The 14,344-nt window shown below is 43.2% G+C and overlaps 1 protein-coding gene across 4 annotated transcripts in view; it reads left to right on the forward strand.

The window, feature by feature from the left end:
• Window positions 1–14,344, forward strand: part of WDPCP (WD repeat containing planar cell polarity effector) — a 281,255-nt gene that overhangs the window by 156,144 nt on the left and 110,767 nt on the right. For all 4 annotated transcript variants that reach the window (XM_084623394.1, XM_084623391.1, XM_084623392.1 and 1 more), the window contains one exon: window positions 2,056–2,179. In XM_084623394.1, the coding sequence (XP_084479520.1) occupies window positions 2,056–2,179 (124 nt within the window). The remainder of the gene's footprint in view (window positions 1–2,055; window positions 2,180–14,344) is intronic.

Below are 14,344 nucleotides of genomic sequence, written 5' to 3' on the forward strand. Positions count from 1 at the left end.
TCCTGCAAACCATAGGACCACTACATCTCCACTCACTGTAATCTCCCTGTCCCCTGCAGTGGCTCCTGACATCCCCCACACGAAAGGTTGAATTCAAGGTTCAGCCTCATCTCTTCTGGACCCTGGTGTGATGGCTTTCCACTGAATTGTGCACTGGAATGCACTAGACTCCAAAATTTAGAGTGCAACAGTTGAGTGACAAGGTGTCATGCCATGGCCCAGCAAGAATACAGCTGCGTACCAGGTTTACCTTTTATGGGAAGAAAGGCTGGTGCTAGTGGATGTGGTGAGCTATAGATCTTATTAAAATTGTAAGCTGCCTAACTTGCTCTCAAACCATCAGTTGGCCATCCCTGTTTTACAGCATGAGATGTGAGTCAGATTACCATAACCTCCACTCTACAAATGTACAGCAGTAAAATCTTGTCTTAATAGAACACACTTCTAAAGTAACCAGTGAAAAAATAGGCTATCCTTGAAACTGTTATAAAAATATGCACATTCTAAATAGATATCTGTGTATTTTCTCCCCATGCAGCTGCCTAATGCTGTCTTACAACAGCCAGAATTTTATTCCAGCCCGGATTTGTTCTATATGAATCTAACAAATTTGACATGGTAATTTGTTCTCTTTTTATTAGTGGAACCCAGTGAGCCCTTTTATTTGTAGCAGTATGGCGGTTATCTTTGAGATCTTTATTTCTTTATTTATATCTTTATTTATTTTATTTCAACATCAAGCTGGGCTATCTAATGAATCTATAACTGTGCTAGTAGTTACCCATATTCCATGTAGGTTGGCATATTTCAGAAGTACAAAACATGCTGTCAAGAAAACAGCAATAGCAAGGGAGTATGGCTTGTTTTCACAATAGCATTGCTATATTCAATTTTAATCTAAATTCACTGCTGCTTTGAAAGAAAATACCTTTAAGGTTCATCTTATCTTACTGTTTAGATTTAAGATAATGCAAAACCTAATTTACTAACACTTTGCATATGTTTATAAGGCTGTATTATTAGAGCATTTAGTGCTGTCAAACCTAATAAAATAAAATGTAACTATGCTTAGAACTAAAGAACCATTATCACTAAATACAGAGATGACTAGTTCAAACAAATGTTAATAGCAGTAAATCAGTGAGATTTCGTCTGCCTAATGACATAAGGGGTCAGATATACTGTTTTAATGCACACGCACAACTCCACCTAACAATAATGGGGTTTGCAAATCCACCTTGAGAGGAGAATCTGTCCCAGTGTATCAAATTCTTTTAGTGATTTGAGAAAGATGAAGACTTTCATCAATCAATTTGCCCTATACTTAGGAACATATACCTCGCACTGACTCCTAGACAACAATCACATCATATAACGACGTTAATGTTACTCATCATTAAAGTATCCCCACCAAGAAGTACCCCCACCAAGACACTTAGGACACAAACACTTTAAATAATTACAAATAATGGAAGAAAAATACATTTTATGTTAAAAAATATAAAAAGGCAAAGTGCCATTGTCAAGAAAGGGGGACTCACAAAAAATTCTTCTTCTGAAGAAGAAGGAGCTCATTTTCTTCTCCCTTACAAATCATTTTAAACCAGTGTAACTCCCTTGACTATGGTGACCACCTAGTGATCAAACGCACAGTGGTGAACCCTGAAAAGGTGAGCATTGTTATTCTTTCTTTAGTAGGAAAGAGAAAAGTTGAGTTAATTGGGAGTTGATTTTTACTGACGAACTTGTTCAAACTGTATTGTTCTTATGAGTCACTGTTTTAATTATGCATCTCTGGCAAAAGGTTGGTTCCTTGTAGATTACTTAACTTTTGACAGCTTTTTGTTGCTCAAAGTCTTTGTCAACACTACACCATGTGAAAGTTTATACACAGGTTTGCTTTTGTACCAGCTGTCATATTTTAATTTCGTCTTTCCTGTGACAAGTTCATATTTCATCTGTGTTTGAGAAACCTGACAGACTGCAAACATGAGCACCCCGTTGTAATTGAAGCCGTTTCACTTGTTTCATTGCTGCTGTGTTTGAACTCCACAGCACAGCTTGAAGCAAGCCTTGGAGCCTTTTATACTCCAACAAGACACCTGTTGGATACGACTGTGTTGGAATACAGAGACCCAATCAGCAGATATGCAAGAAGGTTCTTCCACCACCTGCTCAGGTGAATGACAGCTTCAACTTTTATTAACTTCAAATTAATTGCACATTTCAATAACCACCCACTTTAATGTGGTTAACATTTTCCAAAAGGACCACCCCTGAAAAAAATGCATTCATTCCCATTGTTTATTTAGCTTGCACTTCATTCCTTTCAAGTGTGATGTTGTAGATAAAGTGCTACTTAGAAGTCTTCTATCATCAGTACACTTTAAAATGAATCAACCTTTCCCTTTTAATTTGATAGAAAGAAGACAGTATGCTTTCAGAGCGATTTATGGGCAGGCTGCTTTTAGACTAACAATTGGAATAGCTTACAAACTAGGAAGAAACATTGAGTTTTAATTGATGCTAAAAAATGCAAATGAGCAGTGTGTGGTCCAAGATATTTTTGGCTCTGAGCCCTGGAAATCTGAGTCTTTTGTTCTTCCCACCTTCAGATTTCTCACTTAAGAAATAATATTCCAGGTCACAACCTTACTGTCCATGTTATTATTTGAATAATACAACCTTCAATACAGTTTAAGAAACTAAATTCAGTTTCAGCCACAAGACTAAAGGAGTAAAAAGAAATGTAGCTGTGACTTGTAATTCATACAGTGATTTCAAAATGTCACAAGACCAAATTTAGCTGCAGTTCTGTAACATTGATGTACTGCTAGAGTTTTGATCAATAATAAATTAATGGCCTAGGTTTTTTTGAATGGCTATATATGTTAGCATAGAAGTGCAACTGAAATTTTTACTCTGGTTTTTACTTAGAAGCTATTCAATTAATGCAAATAAGGTAGAAATTCTTTGCCTCAATGATAAATAAGAATGTTATACCATATTTTTATACAGGGAACTGCCTGAAAGAATAAAACTCACATACTTAAAAATGAAAGCACCCATTTTCCATGTCTCACTAGAATTATATGTCTCCCTGCATATGCAAAATTATGAACTGTCAACTATTTTGAAGGTAAAATTTAACCTCTATCAGAACGCAAAGAGATAATTGCCTTCTAAAACTGGAAAGCCTGAAAAGGGATAATCTTTATACTAAACTAGTCCACAAAAAGGCCAAGGGACTGTTTCTAAATTGATGAAATTTCATAATATTAGCATTATAATATGATGCTTTAAGGACAGAACCTTCAACCGAGTTCATTGCCAGATACAGTTATGGTGTTAGGTACAAATTGGGTCCTTGCTCGTCAGAGAGAAGCAGTGGGGAGGATGCAGTGCTATAATGGCCAAATGGAGGTGCTCTGGGCAATTTTGTCTGCACAGAGCAGATACAGAAAGAATGCCTCAGAGATTGCTGCGAAGTGAGCGTATAGTGCTCTTTGTAGCTGCTGGTGAAAGGTATATCCTCTCTGACTTGAGAGCTTGCTGCCAAATGCTATCAGGCATGCAGAGGCATGGGGCCCTGACTAAGCTTTCAACCCTTGAGGCTGTAGAGCATGGCTGGGTGCAGTGAGTCAATCTCTCCTCCTCCCACTGCCACCCCCACCCCCACCCCAGCAATCAGGGAGCCTCAGTGTCAGTATGTTGCCTGGAAACTGTGGCGTGGGAGCAGGGGTGGACAGGAGGGTCTCCCTGTGTGCTATACCTTCCCCACCGGACAAGACGGAATGTAGCCCTTAATCAATTCTGGAATGCCTATTCCTAATACTGTAGCGGTTTGTGGAACAAATGCATGCTATTTTGTTGTCTTCCTATTGTCAATAGGATTTGTATTCAGTGGAATCCAAGTGATATGATCATGTGATTGTGGGCAGAACATATGGTAATGCTTTATCTGAGAAAACATAATCTAAGTACAGAATGAAATGTTCAGAAATGGGAGCTTTATCTAATAGAAAGAAAAAAACCACTGTCCAAAGCTTCTTTATTTTATTAAAGTGGTTCTGTCTTAATTGGTGTTTATTTCCTGCTTCCTTTGAGATGTTTCATTAAGTGGCTAGAAATGATTTGATAGATTTAAAGTAACATTGGTAAACCAACTTGATCACTTAGATCATTTAGACATACAAAGGGTATGTCCACACAGGAAACTAAGCCTGGGGCCTGTGTGACCCATGCCTGCAGACTCGGAATTTCCAAGTCAGCACTTGAGCATCTACACTGCATTGGAAACCTGATTCCCACAAAGGTGCTGATGCATCCATACGGCGCTACCTGAGTCAGAATTTCAGCTTCTGTGAGTATGAACTATCGTATCCCAGAGTTCAAGTGCCCTTACCAGCTGAAGCCACTCTAGGGTTTGGTTCGTAGTGAGTCTTGGGAGAACTTGTCTGTCCTTCCCATGGGCGTTGACCAGAATTATTTTGGGTGGTTTTAGCCGACCAGCACATCCAGTCAAGCCATTTTGCATCCACATGCTCCCAGCAGCCAGAGCCATCAACATGGATTTTGAGCCAGTGGAAGAACTTCTCCATCTATGCTGTCAGTCCTATTTTAGGAATAAGGCAGAGTGTCTGCAAGACACTGGTGGACATTTTGGCGGCATTTAGGAAGGGGATACTGACATGCCAGCAGCTGATGCTGCTCATGCCTATTGCCTTAGCCACAGATACACCCGATGTAGACCGGTGCTTCTGGAGCAGGGCCACAAGCATAGACTGGTGGGATCACATCATCATGTGGACCTGCGATGACCAATAGTGGGTCCAGCACATTCACATGAAGTAGATGTTCCAGGAGGTTTGGGATCAGCTTGCCCCAGCAACAGGACATCCTCATGAGGGAGGCCACAAAAGTCCAGAAGCAGGTCGCTATAGCCTAATGGAAGCAGGCTACCCCACACTGCCACAGGTCTGTGGCTAACCAGTTTGGAGTTGGCAAATCAACCATGGGCATTGTTGTGGCAGAGGCTTGTGAGGCAGTCAGGACTGTGATGTACCCAAAGGTGGTAGGCATTACAGATGTTCCTGAAATAATTGCTGGCTTTGAGAGAATGGGCTTTCCAAACTGTGCTAGTGTCATTGATGGATCTCAGGTGCTTGTAGTTTGCCCTCTGCAAGGAGCACATGAGTACATAAACTGCAAAGGGTACACTGCATCGTTATGCAGGCCCTGACCACAGGACCTGCATGGACATGAGCGTGGGATGCACTAGCAGGGTGCATGATGCCAGGATATTCGAGAGATCAGGACTTTATCTTCCTGGACAAACTGGGCCATTATTTCCACCAAATGACATTGTTATGAATAGTCACCGTTCCCTCTGTTATTCTAGGGGACCCCACTTACCCCCCTGTTGCCATGGCTTAAAAAACCGTACCCTTATTTCAGAGGACCCACAAAAGGAAGTTCAACTATATGCTCAGTAACTGTAGGATCATGGTGGTGGAATGTGTATTTGGCAGATGGAAATCCCATTGTCACTGCCTTGAAAACTGTTTGGATACCAGTGTCATTAGTGCAGTCCACATTACTGTGATCGGCAGTGTTTTGCAAGAAAAAGGGGGAACGTTTTAGCCAGGAGTGATCTCAAGATACTGCCAGATTTCTGAATGGTACACGCAGCCAGACAGTGCACCTGTTGTGACTGGTGCTGGATCTACATGCACAGTGGAAATCAGGGATGTTTTGTGCACCCATGTAATGGGTTTATATGGTCCCATACATGAGGTGGAATTAAACAGTATTTGGGGTAGTGCTTTGTTATGGAGGTGGGGCAGCTGTAGGATGTTTTTAAAATGTGCTGATATTATGTATTGTGAATTTTGTGAGGCTGTAATGAAATGTATGGAGATGAGTTGTGTATTTTTGTCAATACTGGCCATGTACTGCCACTCACAGTTTATGGATTACTGTGATAATAGTTCGTAAATTTTTATTCTGAAGTTTATTGAGAATGGGCAAGTGATGACATTCATTACAGTTTGTGCCACTTTTAACCTTTGAATCAATGAAACTTTCTCTTGTTGCCTTCTGTGCAAATTCAACTCTTTATTTTACACAGGTGTTTACTTTCCAATGTAAGAACCAGAAAGGCAGACCTACAGCCATCACAACGTACAACACAATAAATCAACTCAGTGCCAAAACAGTGAAAGATGTATGTTCCCAAATGACATGGCCAACTATTCCTGGGTGTCCCTGTCCCTCTGATTTACTTGGCCTCATAATGGCCAGGTTTTTGGGGGACTCAGTTTACAGGCTGTCCAGTACAGTGCGGGCGTGGTTGATTTATAAGGTTGCTGTGTTAGACAGGAGGGGTATGTGAGGCTATTAAGTGCAGCCTCAACCCGTACTTCTAAAAGTCAGCGAGTTACTAATAAAATTTTCATGATTCCTGCTTGTTTAACTTTTCCCCTCCTTTTTGTGGTGTCTATTTTTAATCCCACATGCTGTCGGGGGAAGGAAAAAGCGCTAGAGGAATGCTGAGGGTCCCATCCTGAATGGAAGCATACCAAAACCCTGGCTTGTATTAATAACTTTGTAGGGCCACAACCCAGAAATTCCCCCCATCCATATATTTATAAAACAAACATAGTGGTGGAGATTTACAAGGCTCCACTCCAGCGCTTGTCCTGCTGCCAGTTCTATAGCCAGCTGCTCCTCAGAGGCATCCCCAAACAGCTCTTCTGAGTACAGTCCCAGGATGTGCTATGGCTGCTCCAACGGCACAGCCTCCTTGGTTAGAGGCATCAGCACCAGGGTCACTTCTTGGCCTTCCTCCAGTGGCTGGCTCTTCTCCAGCGGTGTCTGTGATTGGGGGGTTAGAAGGGTGCCATCCCCTCTCAGCACATTGTCATGAACCACAGAGGGGTCAGTGCTCACTACCGTTTCCAGTACCTGGTTGAATTCCTTGTAAAAGAGGCAGGAAAATGGGGAGCTCCCAGAGGTTATACTTGACTTGGCAACAGTCTGTCTTCAGTTGCTTGATTTGCATCATTCTTCTGCCTGGTCAGTCCCCAGTGCTGCCAGCCACTCATGTATAGCTTTGTAGACATGATCATTTCTTGTGCTCTTGTTGAAGCTGAACACCTTGCCTGCATCACAGAAGACGTTAACCAGAATCCAGCTGTGTTCCCCTGGCCAGCTAGCGGTGCACTTGATGCAGGACTTCTTAGTGCTGACAATAACTGATATACGTGAAGGTTGTCTGAGTTTCTTGTTGAGCAGTCATCATGGAAATAAAGGATTAAATGCTGACCAGCCACATTTGAACCAGGATGTTGCTTCCAGCTCCTGGAAAGTGAGTGGGAAGTTTGAAGATGGAAGGCCTCGGAAGCACAGCCCAATGGCATTATGGGATAGCGTTGGCAGACTCTCTAGGTCCAAGTCTGATGAGCCAGACTTGAACTGCATCCACACTGCAAAATGCCTGTGTCACAGGAGGACTCTAGCTCTGAACCACCCCCAGCAGGATCTATGGGCCCAAGTCCAGTTCTGTTCTGGGCCTGAGTCAGACTGATTTCTGTGTGAACAGAAGGGAACTTGGGCTTAAGCCTGAGTCAGAGCCTTGCGTTAGTGTGCTGTGTAGACATACCCTTAGGTACAGTTGCACTGTCCCAGAGGGGACTGGGAAGGCATAATGCTTCCTGATTCTTTCAAGCTCAGAGGCTGCACAGCCACTGCTCTAGCCCTTTGTGAGATGCAGCCTATTTCCCTCTGCACAAATCTGCTGGCCAGTGCATGGAGAGAGGGGTTGAGGGATGAGATATGATCTCACCCCTTTGGGGCACCATGCACTTTGGAGGAGTAAAGGGTTCTTGCACTCCCTGTTGTTCAGGTTGTTCCCTGCGGATGCGGGCATGAGACAAAGACAAGGAAATGGTTGCGGAGGATAGAAGAGGCATAGATGGAGGTTTGCAGAGGGCATGGAGAGAACTGGGGCGTATGAAGGGTGATATAGAGGACAGCTGGGAGGTCTGAAGTGGGGGCAGTGGAGCAGGAGAGAGATGAAAGGGAGAGTAGGGCATCAGGAGAGGCATACGGGGAGACAGGAAAAGGTGGAGGCTTTTATGTATCTTAACTTTAAATGTTTAGACATTTCTAGATCTGAAACTGAAAATGGTTCACACAGACAATTGTTCATCTCTTTTGCTTCCCCTTCCCACAGTGTACCCCAAGTCTTGTCTGGCGGGGACCTCTATTTGGAGAGTTATAGTAGCTCAGCCTATACACCGAGGCAATTTTTGGCCTGGCTGAGGGGAGTGCCACAAAAGGGGCCACAAAAACAACAAGGAGTTTGGTGGCACCTTAAGGACTAACAGATTTATTTGAGCATAAGCTTTCGTGGGGGAAAAACCCACTTCTTCAGATGCAACAAAAGGGGCCAGTTGATGTAGAAGTTTTCAGAACGCCTGTGTGCGCTGGAATCGGGACTAAGATTGCCATCTCAGACAGGCCACTAAACAGCCATTGCATGGCAATGGGTCACGGCCAGCCTAACCAGTGCAGTAGGTGGCAGACGTTGTAGATGAAAGGCTTTGTATTCCATTACAAATGCCTTGAGAGATCTATTTCCAAATCAATGAAATAATAGGCCTTCATTACTTGGTGCCCAACTTGAGACACCTTAAAGGGGCCTGATTTTCAGAATATGGTGGGTATTCACCCTCCGGACATCCGGCCCCTTTAAGGTGTCTCAAATTGGGCACCTAAAAATGAAGCTACCAAAACCACTACTCAGATCGGAAAACGTAGGTCATAATGGATTGTGATAGCACAGAATATGAACAGCAAAGAGTTGAAAGTAAATCACTACAAGAAGGAAATGAAATGCAAATTACAACATGTCATTTTAATGCAGCCATGTTGTTTCTCTCTGTTATCCAAAAACTAAGGGCCCAATACAGCAAGCCACTGAGCTTCCTCCGCTTCCATTGAATTTCATGGGAGTTGAAGGGTTTTGCAGAAGCAGGCCTTAAATCATGAGAATGGAATACCTTTGAATGCAAGAGTTTTATATACAAAATGAAAATTAAAGTCCTCTTAAACACAGGTGAAAAGCTATCAAAAGACTGTTTCTCACCAGCACTGACAGGAACATAAGGGCCTGTCCTGGGGAGACATAAAATTAGGATGTATGGTATGAATAACTATTTTCACTTCAAATTTGAATTCTTATCTATAAATAAAATACAGGAACTGAATTACAAGCATCAAATACATCTTTGGTGTTTCTTGGACATCAGAAAACGACTCTCCTGATTTATTATAATATCACCATGTATTTAATGCATTATGAACACAGAACATGGAGAGGGATGGAATAGGTATTTTTCACTTGTTAGGAATGACATTACATAGCTGACTCATGGCTTTGCTTTGCTCCACTCAAGCATTCATAAATTGTTCTTGTCATATTTCCTAATGCATGAAAATAACTTGTTTATTTTACACACATACACGCCCATGCTCTGTGTTTTATTCAGAACATGTCTGTTTCTGTCTCGCTTTCTCTCTCTCACACGCAACATGAACGCATACATTCTGAGATGAACATTTCATGAGCTGGAAATTAAGGCCCTTACATTAACATCTAAACTGCAGCTGCAGAGTTGGCACAAGTCAGAATATAGCCAGCAGATCAGCATTTACAGTTTGTCCTTTTCTCCCTTAGCGCGGGAGTCTATTTTTGTGTTTGTGAATTTACATTTTAAAGAATTTGAAGCTTTTATCTCTGTTACATGCATATCATATGAAATATATTAAGGTTCAAGGACAACTTGGATCTCAAAATCTGATGATCCCACCAAAAGAATATAGCTCTATTTTCTTCTGGGGTGAAAATGAATTAACTTACAAAACAAAGTGGTGTTGCAATGACTAGTGTGTGCCTATCCCTCCCTCATGGACAAGCTGCAAATCTGATCAGATGCACACTTAAAAATACTGGATAAGCCATTGTGTCCAGCCTGAGTCTGAAAATGAAGCTTGGCCTCCTACCTCAAGTTTACTGTAATTACCACTGCACTGCAGTTACACCTTGTAATGTCCTCTCAGGAGAGCCGTGGGACTCGTCCACAAAGTTCAGTGTCGGGTGCAATTGAGCAGAGTCAGAAGAAGAATTTGGTAAAGTTGTGAGCAAATAAATGCAGAATTGCAATGGTATAACCCCATGCACACAAAAGTAGTGCTTAAACATGGACCTCTCTCTAACAACCAGTCACCTCTAAGGGAAGAGAGAAGGCAGAATATTTGTGACAGAAGGACAGAGTAGAAAAAAGCCTACTTCCACCCAGTGCTGTCTCCACTGTCTGCTGGGCAGTCCCAGGATACCTGAAGGGTATACCAGTACTCTCCTTAACTTATACCAATAACTGCCTTTTAGGGGCCATTACACAGACAGAGATCACTGAAAAACAAGGGGATCTGTGAGTGCCTCTAAACCTGGGGATCTGGAAAACTCCCACCGCCCTATAAGGATAGATTTCCAGCCACTTTGCCTCTGTGGGAGTGGGAGATTAGGAGAGATGATGGGTAAGGATAGGGCCTTATGCGTCCAGGAGAGTATGACTTTTTATTTCTTAATGGCACCCTGAGTTTGGCAAGGCATGGTGTTGTCATTGTATTAATAGCTAGTATTGTTATGAAATGTATTTATAAATATTAATGATAACAGTACAGGAGAGTGTAAGATTCATAGAAGGTTAGGGTTGGAAGGGACCTCAGGAGGTCATCTAGTCCAACCCCCTGCTTGAAGTAGGACCAATCCCCAATTTTTGCCCCAGGTACCTAAATGGCCCCCTCAAGGATTGAACTCACAACCCTGGGTTTAGCAGGCCAATGCTCAAACCACTGAGCTAAGAGTGTGGCTTACTCTCTTAAGGAGAGTAACAGCCGTGTTAGTCTGTATTCGCAAAAAGAAAAGGAGTACTTGTGGCACCTTAGAGACTAACTAAGGTGCCACTAGTACTCCTTTTCTCTTAAGGAGACTGTCTTGGATAATGTCATTTGTGTTTTGTATAGTGTGGGTATGGCAACCCTTTAAGGGTTAATTATGGCCTTCGATGCAATTCAGTCAGGTTTCCTTGGATCTCAATAAGGGCAAAATGTAGTAGGTACAATAGAAACATTGGTGAAATTACCATCTTCTAGAGAGTATTATGCATGTTCGCTGTTTTTGCCATCTTGTAAAAGCGATCAGAAGTTTTCATATGCATGCTGCAGTCACCAACAGGAATTTCAGTCACTGTGATCCGAGTGTACATGAAAAAACTTCCCAGAGTCATGCTTCCCGACCTGCTTGAGAAACAAGAATAGGGTTGCCACCTTGACTTCACTCGATGTGTATTTTCCAGTTAAATATTGTACCCAGTGACAGTATAGAGCGCCTTTGTTTCAGTAAAAAGAAAAGGAGGACTTGTGGCACCTTAGAGACTAACCAATTTATTAGAGCATAAGCTTTCGTGAGCTACAGCTCACTTCCTCAGATGCATATCGTGGAAACTGCAGCAGGCTTTATATATACACAGAGAATATGAAACAATACCTATTCCCACCCCACTGTCCTGCTGGTAATAGCTTATCTAAAGTGATTTCCAGCACAAATCCAGGTTTTCTCACCCTCCACCCCCGCACACAAATTCACTCTCCTGCTGGTGATAGCCCATCCAAAGTGACAACTCTTTACACAATGTGCATGACAATCAAGCTGGGCTATTTCCTGCATAAATCCAGGTTCTCACATCCCCCCACCCCCATACACACACAAACTCACTCTCCTGCTGGTAATAGCTCATCCAAACTGACCACTCTTCAAGTTAAAATCCAAGTTAAACCAGAACATCTGGGGGGGGGGGTAGGAAAAAACAAGAGGAAACAGGCTACCTTGCATAATGACTTAGCCACTCCAAGTCTCTATTTAAGCCTAAATTAATAGTATCCAATTTGCAAATGAATTCCAATTCAGCAGTTTCTCGCTGGAGTCTGGATTTGAAGTTTTTTTGTTTTAAGATAGCAACCTTCATGTCTGTGATCGCGTGACCAGAGAGATTGAAGTGTTCTCCGACTGGTTTATGAATGTTACAATTCTTGACATCTGATTTGTGTCCATTTATTCTTTTACGTAGAGACTGTCCAGTTTGACCAATGTACATGGCAGAGGGGCATTGCTGGCACATGATGGCATATATCACATTGGTGGATGTGCAGGTGAACGAGCCTCTGATAGTGTGGCTGATGTTATTAGGCCCTGTGATGGTGTCCCCTGAATAGATATGTGGGCACAGTTGGCAACGGGCTTTGTTGCAAGGATAAGTTCCTGGGTTAGTGGTTCTGTTGTGTGGTATGTGGTTGTTGGTGAGTATTTGCTTCAGGTTGCGGGGCTGTCTGTAGGCAAGGACTGGCCTGTCTCCCAAGATTTGTGAGAGTGTTGGGTCATCCTTTAGGATAGGTTGTAGATCCTTAATAATGCGTTGGAGGGGTTTTAGTTGGGGGCTGAAGGTGACGGCTAGTGGCGTTCTGTTATTTTCTTTGTTAGGCCTGTCCTGTAGTAGGTAACTTCTGGGAACTCTTCTGGCTCTATCAATCTGTTTCTTTACTTCTGCAGGTGGGTATTGTAGTTGTAAGAAAGCTTGACAGAGATCTTGTAGGTGTTTGTCTCTGTCTGAGGGGTTGGAGCAAATGCGGTTGTATCGCAGAGCTTGGCTGTAGACGATGGATCGTGTGGTGTGGTCAGGGTGAAAGCTGGAGGCATGCAGGTAGGAATAGCGGTCAGTAGGTTTCCGGTATAGGGTGGTGTTTATGTGACCATTGTTTATTAGCACTGTAGTGTCCAGGAAGTGGATCTCTTGTGTGGACTGGACCAGGCTGAGGTTGGTGGTGGGATGGAAATTGTTGAAATCATGGTGGAATTCCTCAAGGGCTTCTTTTCCATGGGTCCAGATGATGAAGATGTCATCAATATAGCGCAAGTAGAGTAGGGGCTTTAGGGGACGAGAGCTGAGGAAGCGTTGTTCTAAATCAGCCATAAAAATGTTGGCATACTGTGGGGCCATGCGGGTACCCATAGCAGTGCCGCTGATCTGAAGGTATACATTGTCCCCAAATGTGAAGTAGTTATGGGTAAGGACAAAGTCACAAAGTTCAGCCACCAGGTTAGCCGTGACATTATCGGGGATAGTGTTCTTGACGGCTTGTAGTCCATCTTTGTGTGGAATGTTGGTGTAGAGGGCTTCTACATCCATAGTGGCCAGGATGGTGTTATCAGGAAGATCACCGATGGATTGTAGTTTCCTCAGGAAGTCAGTGGTGTCTCGAAGGTAGCTGGGAGTGCTGGTAGCGTAGGGCCTGAGGAGGGAGTCTACATAGCCAGACAATCCTGCTGTCAGGGTGCCAATGCCTGAGATGATGGGGCGCCCAGGATTTCCAGGTTTATGGATCTTGGGTAGTAGATAGAATATCCCAGGTCGGGGTTCCAGGGGTGTGTCTGTGCGGATTTGATCTTGTGCTTTTTCAGGAAGTTTCTTGAGCAAATGCTGTAGTTGCTTTTGGTAACTCTCAGTGGGATCAGAGGGTAATGGCTTGTAGAAACTCGTGTTGGAGAGCTGCCGAGCAGCCTCTTGTTCATATTCCGACCTATTCATGACGACAACAGCACCTCCTTTGTCAGCCTTTTTGATTGTGATGTCAGAGTTGTTTCTGAGGCTGTGGATGGCATTGCGTTCCGCATGGCTGAGGTTATGGGGCAAGTGATGCTGCTTTTCCACAATTTCAGCCCGTGCACGTCGGCGGAAGCACTCTATGTAGAAGTCCAGTCTGCTGTTTCGACCTTCAGGAGGAGTCCACCTAGAATCCCTCTTTCTGTAGTGTTGGTAGGGAGACCTCTGTGGATTAGTATGCTGTTCAGAGGTATTTTGGAAATATTCCTTGAGTCGGAGACGTCGAAAATAGGATTCTAGGTCACCACGCAATGCCATCCACAGCCTCAGAAACAACTCTGACATCATAATCAAAAAGGCTGACAAAGGAGGTGCTGTTGTCGTCATGAATAGGTCGGAATATGAACAAGAGGCTGCTCGGCAGCTCTCCAACACGAGTTTCTACAAGCCATTACCCTCTGATCCCACTGAGAGTTACCAAAAGCAACTACAGCATTTGCTCAAGAAACTTCCTGAAAAAGCACAAGATCAAATCCGCACAGACACACCCCTGGAACCCCGACCTGGGATATTCTATCTACTACCCAAGATCCATAAACCTGGAAATCCTGGGCGCCCCA

Source organism: Lepidochelys olivacea, assembly GCF_965140295.1.
Source record: "Lepidochelys olivacea isolate rLepOli2 genome assembly, chromosome: 3".
NCBI classification, from domain to species: Eukaryota; Metazoa; Chordata; order Testudines; family Cheloniidae; genus Lepidochelys; species Lepidochelys olivacea.